Here is a 23,728-nt window from a genome sequence, read left to right on the forward strand (position 1 = left end):
AAAAAAAATCAAATAACTTCCTTGACATGAAGAGAGTCCCTTAGAATTGTAGTGACATTTTTAAGGAAATAGGTATTGAATTCCATCCTTTTTCTCCCTTCTATTCCCAATTATGAAGCAACTAAACAAAAAAAAAAAGTTCACATCTTTTTGAAATTACAGAAAAACAAGTTTGAGAGTATGGGGATACCTTAGAAGCTGCAGCTAGGAGGTGGTGCTTAGAGTTAACTTCATTATCACTCAGTCTAGGATACATGCCACCATACCTCCTTATCGTTGGGAGACAAGCAAAATGAACTTTTGAAATAATGAGGTTGTCTTAAGCCAGGAACTGTAACCTTTTAGATTACCTTTTTAAAGTAAAAATTTTGATTGATATTTAAAATTCATATAGAAAAGTACATAAATCCAAAGGTTACAGGCTGATGAACTTCTACAGAATTAGCCCCTGAACCTGTTTAAAACTCCTTATGATTGTTATCTATTCCTTCCCTAAACTTTATCACAATGGATTTTTTTTGTTTTCTTTTGAACATTACATAAATGGAGTCACATAATATGTACATTGTTCTATCTAGCTTCCTTCATTTAACATTGTATTTGTGAGCTTCATACATATTATATGTAGCAATTCATTTATCTTCATGGCTCTATAGTATTTCATTATATGAATACACTACAGTTACATATCCATCCTACTGTTGCTAATCGTTTGGGTTGCTTCTGGTTTGGGGTTATTTTGAATAAAGATGGCATGAACATTCGTGAACATGTCTTTGAGTGGTGGCAAACTAATTTCTGTTCTGTATCACTCAGGACTGTCATTGTTGGGTTATAGCAAATGGGTATGAGAGGACTTCAAAAAGTTACAGAAAATGGAATTTAAAATATAAAGATAAAACTGTAAATTTTATTTCTCCACATGAGCGCCATCAAGTTCAAGACACATTTTGTGAGCAGTAAAGCAGCCATTTAGTCCACCCCAATTTTTTCATAATACATATTTTTCATGAACTTAAAAAAATTTATTTAAAGGGCAGAGAGAGGGAGAGACTGACCTTCCTTCTGCTAGTTCACTCCCCAAATGGCTACAGCAGCCAGGACGTGGTCAGGACAAAGCCAGGAGCCAAGAATTCCATCCAGGTCTCCCATGTGGGTGGCAAGAACCCAAACAGTTGGGCCATCTTTCTCTGTTTCTCCAGGCACATTTGCAGGGAACTGGGTAGGAAATAGAGCAGCTGAGACTTGAACTGTGCCCATATGAGATGCCCAACACAGGTTGTCACCACCCACTGTGTTACGATGCCAGCCTCTTGGGGTAAACTTTTTGAAAACTTCCCATTTGCTTCACTTTTGTTTATGTAATAAGCCAAATTTTCAGATTTTCAGAGTCTCAGTTTTCACAGTCACAGGCAAAGTGTGAGAGTTCCAGGTCCAAGTTCTTTTTTTTTTTTTTTTTTTTTTTTTTTTTTTTTTTTTTTTTTGACAGGCAGAGTGGATAGTGAGAGAGACAGAGAGAAAGGTCTTCCTTTTTGCCGTTGGTTCACCCTCCAATGGCTGCCGCGGCTGGCGCACCGCACTGATCTGAAGCCAGGAGCCAGGTGCTTCTCCTGGTCTCCCATACGGGGGGGTGCAGGGCCCAAGCACTTGGACCATCCTCCACTGCACTCTCGGGCCATAGCAGAGAGCTGGCCTGGAAGAGGGGCAACAGGGACAGAATCTAGCACCCCGACAGGAACTAGAACCCGGTGTGCTGGCGCCACAGGCAGAGGATTAGCCTGTTGAGCCATGGCGCCGGCCTCAGGTCCAAGTTCTTGTCAGTGAGTGGAATTACCATTCTTTTCCAAGTGTAGCCTTGCTGAGTATATGTATCTTACCTGTTGATAATGCAGGTGTAAATTTTCATTTCTCTGCTTGATATTTACTACCTTTTCATATCCTTATTGGCTCTTTAGGAATTGTTTCAGTTACCTGATTCTGTTTCACAAACCTTTTCAAAAGGAAGTGCTCAAAATAACTCAATAATTCCAGATAACCCAAAATACTAATTTTTTTAATTAAACTTATTTAATGAGTATAAAATACTAATTTTAATGAAAATTAAAAATACTAATACTAAAAATATTAAAAATACTAATTTTAATGAAGTCCAATGCAGTATTTCATTTGACATCAGTACTTTTTGGTGTCCAGAACCTCTGCATACGCTGAAGTCATTAACATACTTTTAGGTTGTGTTCTGTAAGCTTTATTTTTTTCTTTCGTTAGCCCCTCTTTCTGTTTCTTCACGTTTCATAGTGTTCTCTCTTTCTGTATTCTGGAAAAGGTTGTGTGTGATTGGCTGATTAATGGACTCATTAGAGTGGTTATTTGTGCCTGGAGGCTTTGGGATATGTGTGTGTGTGTGAGAGAGAGAATTATGAAGAACTTTTAATTGCAGGTAAGATTTCTCTACCAGATAAAATAATATGTAGACGTGTGACTTTTTGTGTCAGTTTTGGTGAGTCTTGTTTTTCAAGGCATTTGCCCATTTTAGGTAAAATTGCAGATTCATTGGCACTGAATTGTTGAAAATATCCTTATCTCTGTGGAATGTGCTGTCCTTGAATTTTCATTGTAGTGAACTGTTCCTTCTCTGAGTCTTGATCCGTCTTCCTGTGGGGGTTGGTCTTTGCAAAGAAACAACTTTTGTTGATTTTTTGTCTCTCTTCTATTTTGTCTATTTCTGCTTTCATAAAAATTGGTATGTTTAGGCCGGCGCCGTGGCTCAACAAGCTAATCCTCCGCCTAGCGGCGCCGGCACACCGGGTTCTAGTCCCAGTCAGGGCGCCAGATTCTGCCCCGGTTGGCCCTCTTCCAAGCCAGCTCTCTGCTGTGGCCCGGGAAGGCAGTGGAGGATGGCCCAAGTCCTTGGGCCCTGCACCCGCATGGGAGACCAGGAGAAGCACCTGGCTCCTGGCTTCGGATCAGCGCGGTGCGCCAGCCACGGCGGCCATTGGGGGGTGAACCAACAGCAAAGAAAGACCTTTCTCTCTGTCTCTCTCACTGTCCACTCTGCCTGTCAAAAATTTAAAAAAAAAAAATTGGTATGTTTTTCTATTTGGATTTGATTTGGTTTTATTTCTAACTTCTTGAAATACATCCTTAAATCATTAAATTGCCAATTTGCTAATATGTATGTATATATTTATAGATACACACAATTACCTCTAAGAATGGCTTTATCTACATTCACAAGGTTTGATATATTGTATTTTGCTATTTAGATAAAAGTATTTCTAAAGTCCATTGTAATTTTTTTCTTTGACCCATGAATTATTTAGAAGTGTTTTGCTTGATATCTAGACATTTGGTGATCTTCTAGTTATCTTGTTGTTATTTCTTCCTTAATAGCATTATTATCAAAGAACATAATCTAAATGATTTCCATCTTTGAAACTTGTTACAGATCAGAATATCATCAATTTTAGTAAATGTTCCTAGTGTACTTGAAAACAATGTGCATTGTGTATTTGGACCTACATATGTATGTCAGTTAGGGCCACTGTGTAAGTTGTTTTTCTTTCTCTCTTTCTTCCTTTTTTCTTTTTTTCTTTTTTCTTTTTGACAGGTAGAGTTATAGACAGTGAGAGAGAGAGAGAGAGACAAAGGTCTTCCTCCTGTTGGTTCACTCCCCAAATGGCCACCACGGCCGGCACTGCACCGATCCAAAGACAAGAGCCAGGTGCTTCTTCCTGGTCTCCCATGCAGGTGCAGGAGCCCAAGCACTTGGGCCATCCTCCACTGCCCTCCCGGGCCACATAAGAGAGCTGGACTGTAAGAGGGGCAGCTGGGACTAGAACCCAGTGCCCATATGGGATGTCGGCCCTGCAGGTGGAGGATTAACCAAGTGAGCCACGGCGCCAGCCCCATTAGTTGTTTTTCAAATCACATGTATTGACACTGATTATTTTCTCAGTGTATTGTCTGTTAGTAAAAGGAGTATTTTGTAATCTCCTGTTACTGTGAAAATCCCCATTTTATTTCAATTTGCTTTTTATTTTATATATATTCTGACAGTAGAATCAAATATAGAACTGTATTTTCCTGATGGATTGGCATTTTTATCCTTTTGAAATACCCTTTTTAATCCCATGGCTGCCTCTTGCTGTTGTCCTTTTATCAGTGTGGCTGTATGTGCCTACTTTCCCCTTCCCCGCCTTTCTGTGTCCTTACACTGAAAGGTCTTCTGTGAGCAGCATATGGTTTTTTCCTAACCCACACCGACACTTTTTGATGTAAATACACTTAGATAATTACTAGTGGTTTGGGGTTCAGACTTGTATACCTAACTCTTTCTGTTTGTCTCATGTTTTGTTCCTTTTCATTTCTGCCTCATTTCATTGGATACCTTCAGATGTTTTTATTATAGCATCCCCCATAATTTTCCTTATGATTTTTAACTGAACAGCATATGAAAGGAAATAAAATACACTGAAAGTTTAGAATCAGAAACACTCAACCAAGATTGACTATCATGTGATAAAAGATGAAATTGTATATAATAGTTACCTATATACAGTGGAATAGTCCATTTTAAAATGGAAAACATTTACAACTGACAAGTTACCAGTTGTAGTTGAAAAAGCAGTTATTCAAAGTTTATTTTTTATTCAATAGGCTCTCTGAATTAATATTCAGAAGATTTTACTTTTGGGCAGGCTCCAGGCTTTGTAAGCTAAATAAATACGGCTTGATAGTCATGAAAACTTGACTAAATTTAAAAGCATTTTAAAGATGTTATGTGGCATTTTTGTTTTTATTTTAGGAATTTGGGTTTGTGTTTACTTGTTTATAATCACAGATCGCTGCTATCATCTCCTAACTTAAGCATGTGTGTGCTATTAATAATAATCATCAGTAGCATTTTTTCTCTTACATAATTTTTATCATTCCAAGCAGAACACTTTATTTTAAATCGATTATTGTTAAATTAGAAGAAATGGAATGTTACATATTTTTAGTATATTTTAAAAATTTTTGAATATCCTTTCTGTGTTTTCCTGTGCAGCTTACATTTGCTGAAATATTTACTGCTCAAAGATGGAGCTTATCCTAAAATATTCATTTCATTATTTTTATTTCAGTAGTTTTTCTGGCTTTAAGAGTTCATTCTTGAAAATTCAAGCGCTGAGAAATACAAAGAAAAAAATCAGTCATTGATCCACTAACCAGTGATAACTAATGAAAACATTTGGCACTTTTAAAATAATGCTTTGGTGTTTACTTTTGTAATAAAATAGCATCATTTTTATCTTTACCTTTCCACTTAGCATTGTAGTCTTTAAATTTTTCTAATATTTACACCCCTTGAAATGACTACATCCTTCCGTCATACTATTTTGGTGTGGAAATATATTTCCCAGTTCTTATTCTAAGAATCCAAAGAAAAGACATAAATACAGTGCAAAACTGACAGCAAGATTTATTTAAAGAGAGAATACATTCATGCCCGAGTGTGGACATAAGCAGCAGCTCTTCCCTTTATGGGGTAGGCGATGGTCTTCTAATTGAATATGTAAATAAATGGGGTGGAGTTTGGGCAGAGCTTAGTGTGTGTGAGTTTTCTGGGGGTGTCGTGGTGCCTTCAGGTGGAATTTAACTTCCACGTAGCCATCGTGGCGTCTCCTCATTCCTAGTCCTGGATGAGATGCAGGTGCGTCGTGGGAAAGGCGGCTCACTGGACTGATACACAAGAGAATGGAGTTGCAGTGCGGGGCTGCAGAGACAGAAGTTGTGGGAAAATCTCCCAGCCCATTTATTCCTAACCTACCTGGCTAGTTTCTGTGTATCAATTGTAGCATTCATTTTTAAATGTGTGCTTCTAATTGTTTCATATGTGTGTGTGTGTTTCCTTGATGTTCCTATTTATTTTCATTAGTGATTATGTCCCTATATTTTTAAATTTTTTAAATTAATATAAAGAGAATAGATTTCATATATTTCATAGGTAACAATTCTAATAAGATAATCATACTTCCCTCCCTCCCTCGATCCTTCTCCTTTCTTCCTTTTTTTAAAAATTTTTGCAAAAATGTAATTTCAGTCCACTCTATAACTATAGGCTTAATGCACCACTAACCATAATATTCAGTAAGTAAAAATATAAAGACCACAGTTCCATTGGAGTATAAACAAGGGCTAAAACAACAATCAAATCATGAGTTCTGTTTCATTCCTATACATTTTTTGTATTATATATTAACTACTACATATAAGAGAAAACATATGAGTTTTGTCTTTTTGGGACTGGCTTATTTCACTAAGCATAATGGTTTCCAGTTGCATCCATTTTGCTGGATTTCTATACTAGATTTTAAGAAGCTACTAACAATATCAAAGGTTATGAGCCCTTTGATAGTACTTAGATATCCATGACCTCTTTGTTTTCCAGAAGGGTTCTCTCAATTTCTTGTTCCACCAACACCATAGGAGCCTTCCTACCTTCTAGCATCCTGTCTAAAAATAAACATGAGCTCATATTTTTTTCTCTGCAAATTTGATAAGGAAAAAGCAATATCTCATGTTAACTTGCATTTATTGTTAATAATGTTCAGTACTTTTGTGTCTGTCTGTGAAATAGTTTTTGCCTAAAGTGGCGTTTTAATATTTTCTATCCAATATATGAATGTTAATGTTACTAATCATTTATCAGTATTCTGCAAATACAAATTGAGTATCTCTTATCTGAAATGCTTGAGATCAAAAGTGTTTCAGCTTTTGGAATATTTACATATACATATTATTTTGTTGTAGGACCCAAGTCTAAATACAAAGTTCATTTGTTTTGATTACACTTTACATACATGGCCTAAAGGTGATTTTTTTTTCTCTTTTTTATTTTTTTTATTTTTTTTATTTTTGACAGGCAGAGTGGACAGTGAGAGAGAGAGAGAGACAGAGAGAAAGGTCTTCCTTTGCTGTTGGTTCACCCTCTTATGGCCGCCGCGGTAGCACGCTGCGGCCGGCGCACCACGCTGTTCCGATGGCAGGAGCCAGGTGCTTCTCCTGGTCTCCCATGGGGTGCAGAGCCCAAACACTTGGGCCATCCTCCACTGCACTCCCTGGCCACAGCAGAGAGCTGGCCTGGAAGAGGGGCAACCGGGACAGGATCGGTGCCCCGACCGGGACTAGAACCCGGTGTGCCGGTGCCGCAAGGCGGAGGATTAGCCTGTTGAGCCACGGCGCCGGCCTAAAGGTGATTTTATACAGCATTTTGAATGATTTTGCACAAGAAACAAAGTTTTATACATTCAGCTTTCATAATCATTACATTATGTTGGTGCTCAAATTTCAGATTTTGGAGCACTTTGAATTTCAGATTTTCATATTATAGGTGATTGACCTATATTTTCGCATTCTTTAATATATCTTTTCATTTGATAATACTTTTCTTTTACTTTTTAGAAGTTTTCCATATTTTGTGACCAATTGTATATTCTTCTGTATTTCTTACAATATCTTTGATATTTTTATACTTAACTTTTTCATACATCTGAGATACAAAATGAAACATATCCCTACCCATCATTTTGCTCTTGTCATTCTAGAAGAGCTTTCCAAGTCGGCCTCTGATCATATCTAATACAGATTCCTACACTGGGAATCCTGCTTTCTAAATCCCCAATACGATGGATTTTGGGTGAAACCGGAGATGCCATGACCACCAGTTGCTTCTCTAGCCCAGCCCCATGGCTTTCTCCAGTACAGTGTCTGTTAGTGCCTAGCCATGGGTTTTGGTGATAATGTGATGTTCCAGCATTTTAGGATCTTCGTAAAAGTTCAGTGAGGGGTAGGAAGACAATGTGTGAGTAAACATGTTTTTCAAGAGTCCAAAATGACTCCAGGAGGCCCCAGGTGAGCCTTCAAGAGCTAGGAAGGCAGAAGAAAGTTAAATGGATTGAGAATGTGATGTGAAAACTGTAGGAGGTAGTGTTCCTGGTAGAAAAAAAATGCCATAGGCAAAGATTTGAAAACATGAAATGTTGCACAGAACTAGGTACCCTGTAAGTCAATTAGTTTTGGTTGAATATGTGAAAAAGGACATAGTAATACGTGAAGTATAGCTGAAGAGGGAGGCAAAGGCTACATTGTGAAGGGCTTGCCTGCACTGAACAAGTATTCCCTGCACACTTCTGTGCCATGCTCTGTTGTGGACTATGCACTGCAGTGATAGTGGAACCGACATGCTTTCTACCATCCAGGCGCTGCTTAGGCAGGAGACAGATGTCAATAAATAACCTTTCCACAAAGCGTACGGCCACAAACCATCACACTGCTGTGAAGGGAAAAAGGGGGCCCCTGAGAGGAAGGAAGGGGAAGGCTTTGTGTCAGCTGGAGGATCTCTCTGCAGAATGGCATTAGAGCTGGACTGTGAAGAATGAGCTTACACTGGGAGAGTGGGAGATGACAGGTGGAGTGGGGCATCCCCAGGTGGAGTTGCAGCAAGTGCAAAGGCTCTGAGACAGACAAGTCCTTGGTGCGTTAAGAGAAGGGCAAAAGACCCTGCCTGGTGCCTAGAGAGGAACTGGCACAATAAGGATGGAGCAGGAAGGCCAGATTAGAATATGTACCCCTTACAGGGTACATATTACAGTAAGGAGTGTGGGTTTATTCCAAGTGTAATTAAAGCAGACTGATAAAGTAGAATCAGAATGGTATATAGTCTACACTTAATTTCCAAGATGTATTTTGCTTCCATACTTTAACATTGGGATGCTTCTTACAGTTAAGGCAGTTAACAAACAACTGTGAAATTATTTAATTTGCAAAGTATGTTTTTCTTTCTTAGTGATATATAAAATAATTATGTTCCTTTAAATGGGATAGGGAAGTCTTGGATTGGATTTACTTCAATAATTTACAGATATTCAAAGATAACTTTATTGAGATATAACTAACATAGCATACAATTTAACCATCTAAAATTTTAAAAAATGAGTAGTTTTTAGTTTGTTTGCAGTTGTACAATTTTAGAACATTTTCATCACTCAAGAAAGAAACTCGGTAGCCATTCGTAGTCATTCACTTTTCCCTCCCTGCCAACCTTAAGCTCCAAACAATCACTGTTCTACTTTCTGTCTCTATACATTGCAGATTCTGGAATTCTGAATTGTTCTTTCTATTGGTAGTTCTATATCCTTTGACCAACATCTTCCCATTTCTTGTCCCCTCCCCGTCCCCAGCCAGCTAAGCCTCCGATATTCACCGTTGTACTGTCTACTTCTAGGAGATCAGTTTTTCTAGATTCCATATAAGAGTGAGATCATGTGGTATTTGTCTTTCTGTGCATTATTTCATGTACCATAATGTTCTGTAGGTTCATCCCTGTAACTTACATTTTTTTTTTTTTTGACAGGCAGAGTGGATAGTGAGAGAGAGAGACAGAGAGAAAGATCTTCCTTTTTGCCGTTGGTTCACCCTCCAACGGCCGCTACGGACGGTGTATCTCGCTGATCCGAAGCCAGGAGCCAGGTGCTTCTCCTGGTCTCCCTTGCGGGTGCAGGGCCCAAGCACTTGGGCCATCCTCCACTGCCTTCCCGGGCCATAGCAGAGAGCTGGCCTGGAAGAGGGGCAACCGGGATAGAGTCCGGCGCCCCAACCGGGACTAGAACCCGGTGTGCCGGTGCCGCAAGGTGGAGGATTAGCCTGTTAAGCCACGGCGCCGGCCTGTAACTTACATTATTAACATATATACCATCCAGGATGCTGTTTGAAAGTGGGTTTAAAGGGGCAAAAGAAAAGTCAGAGTGTCTCCTAGGAAAATATCGCAGTAGTTCAGGTCAGACATTTTGGTCACTCAGGCTAGGGTGTTGGCGGTGTGATGGAGTGAAAGGGATGACTCATATGTTTTGGAGAGAGAACTGGTATTGGATTAGAATGTAGTATTGGATTAGATATGGAGCATGTATTGGAAGGAGTATTAAGGGCGGATCATAGATTGTGGCTTTTGCAAGTTGAGAACTGGGTACACTATTTGCTAATGTGGTGAAAAATGAAGCAGTTATTTTTAAATATCAAGAGTGTAGAGTATATTAAATTAGAGTAGCCTATGAAATATCCATGTGAAAGTGTCAGGCAGACAATTGAATCAACGGCGGTCTAGTGTTCAGTAAGTCTAGACTGGAGATACAGAGCAGGAATTATCAGACATAGATGGTATTTTGGAACCGTTGGCAGGAATAAAGCTTCCAAGTAAGATCATAGAAAGAGAAGAAAACAGGTCCTAGGACTAATCTGTGAGAAACTTCAACATCTAGGGATCCAGTAAAGGGAAGACTGTACGAGTGGTCCATGGGGTGAGAAGGAACCCAAGAGCATGTAGAATCACAAAATTGGGAAGATGGTGCTTCAACAAGAAGGTATTCAGCTGCACTGAGTGCTCCTGAGAGTTCTGGTAAGAACACAGCTAAGAGGAGATCTTTGGGTTTTACAAAGTGGTGAGCCCCATTTCCGTGGATTCTTGTGCACAGGAGTCACACAAGAATGACAGAAACGATGGAGTGAACCAAAGTTAAGAGCTTTGCCTGTTAAAGGGGAATAAGAAATATTCTGGTTGAAAGGAGGCTTTGTGTTTTGTTTTGTTTTGTTTTTATGGGAAATGCCAGGGGATTTTGATCCTGCTGGAATGATTCACCAGACAGGGAAAGTAGAAGATGTTAGGGCAGTGGGACCCCTGGGGAAAGTGGGAACAGAGTCAGAGGGCTTGTGGCAGAGCCTCTATACAGTTGTCTGTGGAGAGAAACTGAAGAGGATTAAGCAGATGGTTACTCGATTCGGTTATTTCAGTAGATACATCATTCGGTCATTAGGAGAGATGACTTGTCATGGTGAGAGGCAGAAAGCACACCAGGTAGGCCATTGAAGGAAGCTGGGTGAGCGGTAGTGAGGCCCTGAATCAGGTTGGAAAGGAGGGAGAAACTGGAGATATAACCAAGGACTGAATTTAGATGGGTGTGTTGACAGAAGGTACGGAGGTAATCAAGGATGACTCCTGTGTTTTTGGATAAAATAATTAGAATGATATGATTTATTTTTAGGTTGGTTTTCAAAAGTATTTCTTTATGAATGGGGAATGTACAAGGGTACTTCAAAAAGTTCATGGAAAATTAAACTGAAGGAAAAGATGTTTTGAGTGCAAAAAAATTGAAATACATGTAGTTTATTCATAATATTTTTCATGACAGTTTTGAAGATACCTTGAATGCGTGGAGTTCAAAAAAAAAATTTTTTTTTTTTTTTTTGACAGGCAGCGTGGACAGTGAGAGAGAGAGACAGAGAGACAGAGAGAAAGGTCTTCCTTTTTGCCGTTGGTTCACCCTCCAATGGCTGCCGTGGCTGGTGCATCTCGCTGATCCTAAGCCAGGAGCCAGGTGCTTCTCCTGGTCTCCCATGGGGTACAGGGCCCAAGCACTTGGGCCATCCTCCACTGTGCTCCCAGGCCATAGCAGAGAGCTGGCCTGGAAGAGGGGCAACCGGGACAGAATCCGGCGCTCCAACCGGGACTAGAACCCGGTGTGCCAGCGCTGCAAGGCGGAGGATTAGCCTGTTAAGCCACGGCGCCGGCCTCAAAAAAATTTTTTTAAAGATCTATTTATTCATTTGAGAGGCAGAGTTACAGACAGAGGGAAAGAGAGAGGGAAATCTTCCATCTGTTGGTTATCTCCCCAAATGGCTGCAATGGCCAGGCCAAAGACAGGAGCCAGGAGCTTATTCTGGGTCTTCCCCATGTGGATACAGGGGCCCAAACACCTGGACTGTCTTCCACTGCTTTTCCAGGCCATTAGCAGGGAGCCAGATTGGAAGTAGAGCGGCCAGTACTCGATCCAGTGCCCATATGGGATGCTGGTGCTGCAGGCAGAGACTTAACCTACTACACCACTGCACCAGCTCCTCAAAAAAATTTTGCACCAAGTAAACTTTTAATTCCATGTGCCATGAACATTTCGAAACACCTAGAGGCTGGCAATGTGGAATAGCTAATAAAGTCTCCGCCTGCAATGCCGTCATCCCGTGTGGATGCTGGTTCAAGTCCTGGCAGCACCACTTCCCATGTAGCTCCCTGCTAATGCACTTGGGAAAGCAGCAGGGGATGGTCCAAGTACTTGGGCCTCTGCATCTATGTGGGAGATCCAGAAGAAGCTCCTAGCTTCAGTCTGGCCCAGCCTTGGCCTTTATGGCCTTTTGTGGAGTGAACCAGTGGATGGAAGATCATGCTTTATCTGTAACTCTGCCTTTCAAATCTTAAAAGAGTTGATAAGAACAGAGTAAAGTTTTGGTTTAGTTTCTCTGAAACTTACAGCTTCTTGCAGAAATCAAGTGGGAGGCTCATCTGGGTAATTTTTAAAGAATAAGTAAAACTCTGTCAAAGTAGTACATTTCAAGGCAGGGGGAAAATTATCTATCATTGGCCAGCCGCATTTTTTCAAATTTATGTGCTAGAAACTTGTATGTGAAATAGCTTTCAGGATAGACTCGGACCATCAAGGTCCCCAGGTTTCCCCTGCCCTCCCTTATCAGGCCACAGCATGGCATTCAGACTCTACATGAGGACCATGGCTTTTGCTGTGTCCTGGCTCATCCCTATTTTTCAGAACGAAGTTATTTTCCATAACATACAAGGCCCACATTCTCCAGCCTTGTCGATGTTGCCAAACCTCAGTGGATCTTTTTTAAAAGCTGCCACAATATCCTATTGTATTGCCTGGGCCATCTCCAAATCCAGTTTTTAATTTCCTATTGGCTAAATTTTATGTTTTAGGCCTTGTGTTCATCTTCTGTGTAATGCTGGCTTCCCTCCTATACTGTGAGAGAGACCTTAATCTCTTTTGGGCCAGCAGCCATGCCATTTAAAATTCCTTTGGGCAGCTATTCAGATGGTTTCACATCTTTCAATCCCACTTTGGGGCTGGGATTTACTGTGTCCTAGTTGGCTTCCATTTCTTTTGGTAAGGAGTGGGAGGGCTGCATTTCCCTTGAGCAGGAACCCTACATCTCTTCCAGTGTAAGCCCTTTTCTTTGGATCTCTTTTCTTAATATTCTGGCGCCAAGTTTTAACCAATTGCAGTTGGTCAAGAAGATCTGGGTGGAAAGAGTGGGTCATTTCCTCTTTAGGATAAGGTCCAAGAGCCTTGATGCTGGACATGGGCCTGGGGCCTCCTGAAGTTGGCACACCATCGGTGCCTATGTGCTTGCTTCCAAGTGTCTTATAGAATCTTCTTTAGTGCCGAAAGTACCTCTCTACTTAGGTTTCTTTCTTTCTTTCTTTCTTTTTTTAACCCAGAAACCTTTTATTTAAGGTGTTAAACTTCATTCATTAGATTTCAAGCTGGTGAGGCTGATACTTCTGGTTTTAACAACAGAGATGTCAAGGTGTTGTTCAAGGACAAGAGTACTTGATTAAACTGCAGGCCAGTGAGTGATGGGTCAGGAGTTGTAGCTGAGAAGGAACGGTTTTCCATCTTCATGCGTATACTCCAGTAAGCTTATGGGGCTCTCAATTCAGTTAGTTTTATTCACCTTCCAGAACTGACTTTCCATAACCATTGTTGTGGGAGGCAACAGGATATATGGGATAGAGCCCAACAGCTGGATTCAGAAGATCATTCCTTGACTTTGCTCCATCGCTTTGCCTTCTCTACCAGGGACTGACCATGTCATCTGAGGGAAGTCACTCTCTGCTCTCAGCTTTAGTTTTCTGGATAATACTTGAGTTCCCTTCAAGGCTAAAGGAATCATAGGATTCATCTAAAAATGTTCTGCTGGCCAAAAGGCCATTTCTTCCCAATTCTGCAGCAACTGTGAAGGTTTTCTTGTGAATGATCCACTACTAGAAATGACACTCCCATTCCCACCATCTAACTGTTTAGTTTCCTGGCAGCACAAGGAAGTCTTTGCCTGATAAGTAGACGTGCCTTCTCAGAATAAGGACAAAGGAAATAAACAAAAACAAACAAACAGAAAAAACAAAGGATGACACCAAGCCTCTGGCCTTGTACCTTTATCTGAAAATTGGATGTGCATGGTTGTAGTTCTGCTCTTAGGTAGATTCCTGATGATGATCAGTGGGTTTTGGAAAACTTTGACCCTTTGAGAAAACACACTAGATAAAAAGCGTAAGGATTAGAAAATCAGGCTACCAAATAGCTCAGTAGTTAAGACCCTGAAAAGTATGGGCCTGTTCACTGACAACGTTGCTACTTCTAAAGTGAGCCAGTAGCTGTTCCAGCCGTGAGGAACGAGGTTCTATTTTTCTTTCTGACATTTAGGTAACTTGTCATGGGTGAATTCATCAGTGGTCCACTATTATTTTTTGTGTAATTCTTTCTTGACATCAGTTCCACTGAAACATCAATTTTTATCCCATGTTTTGTGCAACATAAGTAGAAAACACTTGTAAGACAAGTCAGCAGTTACTATCTGGATTGGCAGTTGAGAGATTATTGGACAGTCACTCCTGCAATCATTCATCTGTGAGGTGGCATTGTGTGTGATAATATCCTGCATGGCTCATACAGATCCCTAAGCAAAACTGACAGAATTGTCCTTTGTTCAGCCAAAGAGAAAACAGATATTTGGATAATTCAAAAAATTAATTTCATACACAAAATTCAACTTTAGCAAAAACAGGATGCCTTTCACTTCTCCAGATGAACAATGGAAAAATACTCAGATCTCAGGTCATCAACAAAAGTTCTAACAAAATAATTTTTATATAGGTCATTAGAAAAGTAAAACAAATATTGTCCCTTTGTCAAGGTATTACCTCACCTCATTGTTGAAAATGAAAACTTTCATGTTTTTATTGAGAGTTTTGTTATATCACGTTTATAAAACATTAGCTTATAAAAGTTTATAAAATCTTATTTTATAAAATGTTGGTAGAATCCCTGTTGTTAGTTGGGGACTAACAACAGGCTTTCTACTTTATTTCTTCCTGTTCATTCAAATCCAAAATATTGCTCATCTAAATTTTCTTGGTTAATCACTGTTGCCATCAGTCTGAGTCTGCAAGACTCCCAGGAATTCCTAATCATCTTGGGGCTTGTTCACATTCAGCACAGCTACTCAGCTCCCATGCTGGTGAACAGTAATGAGAGATCATCATCTGCTATTACTGCATGGGATTAATCTGGAAGAAAACAAGAGTTTCCTTTAAAAATCTGGACTGGCAGCTGGCGCCGTGGCTCAACAGGCTAATCCTCCATCTTGCGGCGCTGGCACACTGGGTTCTAGTCCCGGTCAGGGTGCCGGATTCTGTCCCCGTTGCCCCTCTTCCAGGCCAGCTCTCTGCTGTGGCCAGGGAGTGCAGTGGAGGATGGCCCAAGTCCTTGGGCCCTGTACACCATGGGAGACCAGGAGAAGCACCTGGCTCCTGCCATCAGATCAGCACGGTGCGCCAGCCGCAGCGTGCCAGCTGCGGCATCCATTGGAGGGTGAACCAACGGCAAAGGAAGACCTTTCTCTCTATCTCTCTCTCACTGTCCACTCTGCCTGCCAAAAAAAAAAAAAAAATCTGGACTGGCAAGCCACCAGATTTCTAGTGACTTCATTCCCTTCCTCTTTGGCAGTACCTCCGCTTATTTTAGTAGAGAAGTAAGTAGCTGGCGAGGCTCAGTTGAAGGTTCCCCACCTTGAAAAGAAGTCCTGATGAATGCAGCAATAGCACAGAATGCCCTGGGATTAGAGAGGAGTGGCCCTGCGCTGGCATCTGCTTTTGGAGTAGCCAAGGAAGGTACCACCAAGGAGGCAGCCCTTGGGCTGATTCTTAAAGGCCAGGAGGAGATTCTAAGACAGCCATGAGAGGCAGAGGGGCAATGTAGGGATTCCAGCAGAGGAAGGAATGTGCATCACATCAGTGAGAAATCAGAGGCCATGGCTTTTTGAAGAACTCTAGGATGCTTGATATAGGACTGGAGTGCACACTGGGAGGGAGGTTGGTTGAAAACTACATCCAGGCCGGCGCCGTGGCTCAACAGGCTAATCCTCCGCCTAGCAGCGCCGGCACACCGGATTCTGTCCTGGTTGCCCCTCTTCCAGGCCAGCTCTCTGCTATGGCCCGGGAGTGCAGTGGAGGATGGCCCAAGTGCTTGGGCCCTGCACCCGCATGGGAGACCAGGAGAAGCACCTGGCTCCTGCCTTCGGATCAGCGCGGTGTGCGGGCCACAGCACGCAGGCCGTGGCGGCCATTGGAGGGTGAACCAACGGCAAAAAGGAAGACCTTTCTCTCTCTCTCTCTCTCTCTCTCTCTCTCTCTGTCCACTCTGCCTGTAAAAAATTAAAAAAAAAAAAAAAAAAGAAATGTACTTGGGAGAAAGCTCTGGGATTCATCCCAAGGATCATGGAATTTGGGGGAGTCTAGGAAGGGTGGAGAGGGTGCATTGAGCATGCAGCGGCCCTCCCGAGGCGGGGGGGGGGGGGGGGCTAAGCCTCAGCAGACACCCACTCGCCAGCTGTGCAAGGGTGCAGGCAAGCCACAGTGGTTAAAGGTGGAACAAAAACAACATTCTATCCCTGAGCATGGGAAGAGAGAATTCATAGGATGGGAGTTCTCCAGACTGGGAGGTCAAGGGTGACTAACTGGAAAATGATCATCAGATGTAATGAGGAGTCAGCCACTGGTTTCTTTTCTCAAAGGGGCTTTGGTGGGTTAGAGTTAGGAAGTGAGATTCTAGGTCATGGAGGACAAAGTAGGTAGGCATTTGGCCTAATAGTTCAGACACCTGCAACCCGTTTGAGAATGCCTGGGTTTGAGTCCCAGCTCCACTCCTGCTTGCATCTGTCTGTGAATGCAGAACCCAGAAAAGCAGCACTGATGGCTGAAGTATTTGTGCCCCTCCTTCCCGTGTGGGAGACCCAAATGGAATTCCTGGCTCCTGTCTTTGGCCTAGCCTTGGCAATGGTGGGCATTTGGGGAGTGAAACATCAGATGATAGGGCTGTGTTCAGACTTGTTCCCTCTCTCTCTGTCTACCTCTCAAGTAAGTAAATAAATAAATAATGTAAAATAAAAAGAACCTTTTTAAAAAGAAGGAAGAGGGACTGTAACAGCAGAAGCAGCAGCAGCAATAGGAGTAACTGACATATCTTGGATGCTTCCTACATTAGCTGTCAGGAATTATTCTAAACTTGTGTTGTTTAATTTTTTTTCATTTTATTTTAGCTTATATTTGGTCTACCAGCTTAATGTAGATTTTTTTTAAAAACAACATTCCTTAAGCATTTATATAGAAGACTTGAGATACCAACTATAATTACATGGGCTTAACTATCCCACCAAAAATCCCATTAAAAGTCAACTCACATAATCTCTGCAGTAGTTATAGGAAAATACTAATGTTGTTAATATTATTGCTCATAGTGCTACTATTAATTTCTTACAGATAAGCTGCACAGTCATCATTCATAAAGTCAGCCAACCATGGGTAGAGAACATTCAGGAAAAAAAAAATGCATCTGGCCTGAACATGTCTAGACTTGTTTTCTTGTCATTGCTCTCTCAACAACACGGTGTAACAGCTATTCCTATAGCATCTACATTGTGTTAAGAATCATATGGAATCTAGAGATGATTTAAAGTGCATGAAATGATACATATAGGTCATATGCAAATACTGTGCCATCTTAGTTGAGGAACTAAAACATCCATGGACTTTGATATCCAATGGAGATCCTGTAACCAACCCCCCAGGTATACTGAAGGGTGACTGTTTTAAAAAAATAAAGGCAGTGAATTTAGACAATTGTGTTGAGAGATTTTCCAGTGCTGTGAATGAATGGGAAAGCACAGCATGTAACAGCATAATCACGTGTAAAGCTTTTTCAAGCAATATTAATTAACATTGTGGAAGGTGGTGAGGCCAGGAGGCAGGGAGGAATAACTGAAGATGCTGGAGGATTCTCGGGGCACTATGGGCTGCAGAGGCTATTTGTGTAGGAGAAGGAACCCTGACTTGAAAGGAAATAGGACAATTTCTTTTTTAAAAAAAATTATTTAAGGTATACAAACTTCATGCCTTTCATATATACAAATTTAGGAACATAGTGATTCTTTCCACCCTACCTTCCCTCTTGCCCTCACTCCCACCCTTTTTCCTCCTCCCTCTCCTATTCCCATTCTTATTTTTTACAAAGATGTATTTTCAGTTAACTTCATACTCATAAGATTAACCCTACACTAAGTAAAAGAGTTCAACAAATAGTATGAAGAGAAAAAAATTTTTCTCAACAGCTGAGACAAGGGCTGTTCAAAACTGTCGCATCTCAAAGTGTCAATACCATGCCTATAGATTACCTTTTAGGTACTCTATTAGTTGTCACAGATCAGAGAGAACATATGGTATAGGTCTTTTTGTGACTGGCTTATTTCACTAAGTATAATGGTTTCCATTTGCATCTATTTTGTTGCAAAAGACAGGATTTCATTTTTTACCACTGTGTAGTATTCCATTGTGAACATATACTGTAATTTCTTTATCCAATCTTCAGTTGATGGATATCTGGGTTGATTCCATATCTTAGCTATTGTGAACTGAGCTGCAATAAACATAGTATACAGATAACTCGTTCATATGCTTTTTTCTGTTCATTTGGGTAAATTTCCAGGACTGAGATGGCTGGGTCATATGGTAGGTCTATATTCAGATTTCTGAGGTATCTCCATACTGTCTTCCACAGTGGCTACACCAGTTTACATTCCCACCAACAATGGATTAGGGTACCTTTTCCCACACATCCTTGCTGGCATTTGTTGTTTGTTGATTTCTGTATGAGAGCCATGCTAACTGGGGTGAGGTGAGGTTTTGATTTGCATTTCTCTGATTACTAGCGATCCTGAGCATATTTTTTCATGTAAGACAATATCTTTCTAATCAGAGAATTCAGAAAAATAAGAAACTGATATAGTAACATGTTTTGTGATCAAAAGTGAAACTTGCACTTAGTAACAAAAATCCCTGGATATATTTCCATTTTCTTTTAGAAAATTTAATTCAGCTTTAAGAACTTAAAAGTGAAAAGTTCAATTTTGTTATTATATTCTACCCTTCAACTACATTCTGGCAAGCAAAGTTTAACTTGTCATTTTATTTATCATTCATTATCTGATATCATTATTTGGACATCAAAGTAAAAGTCTTCTTGGTGTGTCTTTGGATGTTATCATTACATTCTCTCAATTGTTTCTCTGAAAGTCTGTACTGATTTAAGGTCAGGGGCAGAAAGATCAGAGAACCTTGAATGTGGAAGTGTATACTGTGGCAGTTCACAATGAGAATGTTTAGGAGTGAAGAGTGAAGAAAATGAGCACTTGTAAGCATAAAGAACTCAATCTGAAAGTCCACTGTAACTTTACAGTGGAGACATCACTTTTATGAGCACTTAGTACTGACGCAGGGGAAGGCACAGGGTCATTGTCAGTTTATTTACAGAGAATAGCATGTGTTTGCAAGTTGGCTACTCAGTGGGAGCAGCGCTGGCATTTAGGACTTAGCGTAGTTGTCATTTGGGGACCCAGAATCTTCTCGTGAATAACTGACACTTGGCTGGCCACCCTGCTGACTCGATGGGTGTGTTGTGCACACTCAGTCAAGGTTATCGACAGGGCTGAGCACACTGTTGCTTCTTCTGATCTACAGATCTGCTGATAGAACTGTCCTTAGCATTTGCTGCAACTCAAAGAGCTGACAGTGTTGTCCGTGTTCCCCTTGTAGGAATAATTTCTTCTTGGAAATAAAGAGTTGGAAACGTTTAGGAAATACTGACTGCAGCCATTGTAGTAGTCAGTTCAGTATGAAAACATTTCCGGAGGACAAGTCGGTGTTTTCTCATGGAACCTAACGTTGTGGCTATGAAACCATTTTCATCAAAAACATTTTATTATTATGTAAAATGTTTTAAAAGTTCTGTGTCAACATGATCATCCTCTACTAATCGGGATGTGTTGCATGCCTCTGTTTATCACTAATAACTGGTGTTTGTCAGCCCATGTTTGTTTTGTACCTGATGTTAAATGTCTTTTTTACAGATATTGATGAATGTGTTAACAACACTATTTGTGACAGTCACGGGTTCTGTGACAATACAGCTGGCTCCTTCCGCTGCCTCTGTTATCAGGGCTTTCAAGCCCCACAGGATGGGCAAGGGTGTGTGGGTGAGTTTTTAGATTTTCTTTCCCCAACATGTGTCACGTGTCCCTAAAGAAAAGAAATCAAAGTTACTCTGACAATAGATGTTAAATCAAAAATCTGGGCAGAATTTCATCATGATTTAATGTTGCCCTATCATTTGAGGATGTGCAAAAATATCCCATGGCTTCTGGAATGGTGGGGGACGTTAAGAAAGAGAGAAGTGTGACTTTAAATATATTTCTTAAAGGACATCTGTTTAAACTCTCAGCTGAGTGTGCAGAACTCTGTAGTCCCTCCTGCACAGGAAAGAGTCTGGTGTGCGGTGTAGCATCTTCCAATTGCACGTTCTTAGGCGGTGTATTTAGGGAAGGGTCTTGGCAAGAGCCTCCTTTTCCAGGAAGGGCACCTGTAAGGTGGTAGTTTGGATTGTGCAGCTTTATTTCTTTAGGCTGTGTTCTGGGACAGATCAGACTGGATGGGGTCTTGAATACCATAAGATGTTCCAGAATATAGTCCAGCATGGGCATCTATAGAAGATACATTGCATTTCAGTTTTTCATCAGTTGTGGTTTCAACTCAGGTTTATCATGAAACACATTTGCAACTGGAGAATTAAATGGGAAAGAGAAGAAAGGTTAGAAAATTCAAAGTGTCACAGAGAAGTTCTCTTTTGCATTCTTCTTAATTAGATAAAAATAGCTTCTGCTACATGGAAGATGGCCTTTGAGGAGGATTCAATAAGTTTTTGATTTGAAAATGTACAATTAAAGCATCATTTATTGTCCATGTTAAACCGAGAAAACAAAATCTATCCATCCAGCACTAATGTAGTTTTGTGGCAAGAATCAGTCAAAAAAACACATACCGTTGTTCAAGAATTATTTACAAGAAGGCATGGTTATTTAATAATACAGCAAAGAAACCAGCTCCTGCGCTGGTCTCCTTCCCACTAAAATATGAATGATAAGAATTGCCTGACATCAGCCTAATGTTTTCAGTGAACAGGTAATGTGATCTGGCCCCTATTTACTTCCTAGCTTCACTCCTTCCTTCCTCACCTTTTGCCTTCTAGCATCTAACATCCACCTGCTTGTGGCTGCTCGAGTCACTAAGTAGTTACTTGGCTGTCGTTTGCTCCTTCTGGAAATATCTTCCCAGCCTCCCGCCCCTGAGTCTGGATTCATCCCACTGACTCTTTAAGACTGAAGTTAGGTGGCATCTCCAGGGGCCATCTGTGCTGCTTGTGTCGCTCTCATGCTGAGCTCAACTCCTCCTGCTGCTTCTAGAACACCCTCCGCACTCACCACCTCTCCCAGAATGATCCAGTCACATATGCCACCTGCAGCCCACTCCCCCAAGGTCAGGACCTCCATGTGGTTAAGAACTTTCCATCTTTGCTCTTGGGTGAACGCAGTGTTTGGCTGGTTGTGGGTCTCAGTAGATTTTAACCGTGACTGTGGAAATAGCAGATACTGAACCACTGACTCCATGTAGCTCCGTGTTCAGTTTCTAACCAGCCAGAGGAGTGTGCAGAACCCTTGCTGGTATTTCAGTGTGGCACACAAAATGTCATCATAGAGAAGGAGTAATTGATATCATTTCATCTTTTGTCATTCTTTGAAAAATATTAGCTGAGCACCTTTTATAGGCATTTCACCACACTGGCTGCTGTATGGAACTGGTATTTCCTCCACTTGGACCCTGGCTGCCTGTACCCATAATTGTCGCCTACTCATCCTTTAGATTTCACTCAGATACCATTTCACTAACTCACCCTCTATAAATTTGGGGTTCACACCTATGCTTTGAAAAAGTAATGTGCTGCTTATTCCTAACACTTCCCAAAGCCTGTAAGATTATCTGATCACTTTCCCTCGCTTGACTTTCAGCTGCACTAAGGCAGGAGTTGGGCCAGACTTACCATTATTCTCAAAAATAGGGCCCATATAGACCTGGTTCATACAAGCAAGCTAGAAAGTGCTTCTTGATTGGATGAAAGCAGTCCAGTGGAAGAGACCCCAGTAGCCGTGTAAATAACACAAGTTAGAAAGTACAAAATTTCATTTGACATTTACATGAAATTGACCAAGGTGAACTGGCAAATTTCTGAAGTCAATTTTCCTGGTCTGAATTGTGACCATCTGCATTGATTAAATATTCCAATTCTTCTTTATTTTATATTACAGTATCTTTTCATGAATGAACCCGTGATCATTTGGTTTACATACAAAAGTACACTGGAAAGCTTGGTAATTATCCAACTAAGTCAAAATATATAAACATTTTTATCCAATTAACTTGGTATAGCGGTGGAAATAGGATTCTTTTTCCTGCAAGGCTTGGATAATTACTCAGACTTCTAACTCTGTGTAAATCATCTCAGAGCATGCTCGTGAAAGCTGATGTTTGCACATGTTTAATGCATAAGACCCATGAGCACTTCAGAGATCAGTTCAGGTACTTTGCTGAGCTATGTGCTCCTTGGTAAAATTTAAGTACAGAGGAAAAACATTTAGCAAGGTAGGCATTAGGCTATGGAACATCAACAGAATCTGAAAAGGCAGAGTGAAATTAGGGATTTGGTATTGGACCAGTTCGGTCCACATGAATGATTAATGTAACCTGATGAATAGTTTTCACAATGCTTTTCCTTTGTTTCTTAAAAATATATTCAACCTGAATTCTGTTGTTACTTTATGTACATTTGGGCTGCTAGAGAACTATTTTCAGACATTCAAGTAGGTTTTTAAAATTTCGTTGACTGTGCTTACGGAATCCTGTGGCTTCTAATTGTCTTTGAATTAAGAAATGATGGTAGAGTATTGGTTGTTTAAGACTTGGTTATGTTGAAAAGTCAGGATGGTCAAAGGGTACATACCATGCCTGCAAACCAATTCCAGGATGTTCCTTAAAACTAGGAGTGGGATTTAGATCCTTTGCCTTGTGTTTTCCTGGTCCTTTCATAGCACCTGCCCAGAGCTAGCAGAAGGGGTTTGAGTGCTCACTGGGGAGCGCCTGATTACCGGCAGGCACTGCTAGCCTTGGCATGGCTGGTAAAATAGAGCTGTCGGGAATGAGGCACACATCTCACTCGCTCTGTGCGCCTTTTTCCAGATGTGAACGAATGTGAGCTGCTCAGTGGCGTGTGTGGTGAAGCCTTCTGTGAAAATGTGGAAGGGTCCTTCCTGTGTGTGTGCGCTGATGAAAACCAGGAGTACAGCCCCATGACTGGGCAGTGCCGCACACGGGCCTCCGAAGGTAAGTCAGTCCCCAGTCCCAGTGGCACTGTACTGGGGGTGGAGGGCTCCCCCCGGGGCCTGTACCTACACAGGGCTGGACCCTCTAAGCATGAGAGAAGAAACAGCCAAATGGCCTGCCACAATGCTGCCTCATCCGTGACCTTAGGATGCAGGTGATGACTGTTTGGGCTAAGTGACTTCCAGCATGTTTTCCAAGCCAGAGACACCACAAGCAGGTTGAAGGATCCAAAAGGATGAGAACATTTGTTGAGGACTGGTTGCAACTCGGATGGCTATCAGCTCAGGGTTTAATACAGCATCAGCT

At 41.1% G+C, this 23,728-nt stretch overlaps 1 protein-coding gene across 3 annotated transcripts in view; it reads left to right on the forward strand.

Annotated features, from left to right (window-relative positions):
- Positions 1-23,728, forward strand: part of LTBP1 (latent transforming growth factor beta binding protein 1) — a 445,454-nt gene that overhangs the window by 372,116 nt on the left and 49,610 nt on the right. For all 3 annotated transcript variants that reach the window (XM_062209234.1, XM_062209235.1, XM_062209236.1), the window contains 2 exons: positions 20,062-20,187; positions 23,279-23,422. In XM_062209234.1, the coding sequence (XP_062065218.1) occupies positions 20,062-20,187; positions 23,279-23,422 (270 nt within the window). The remainder of the gene's footprint in view (positions 1-20,061; positions 20,188-23,278; positions 23,423-23,728) is intronic.

This window comes from Lepus europaeus, chromosome 13, assembly GCF_033115175.1.
Source record: "Lepus europaeus isolate LE1 chromosome 13, mLepTim1.pri, whole genome shotgun sequence".
In the NCBI taxonomy this organism is placed as follows: Eukaryota; Metazoa; Chordata; class Mammalia; order Lagomorpha; family Leporidae; genus Lepus; species Lepus europaeus.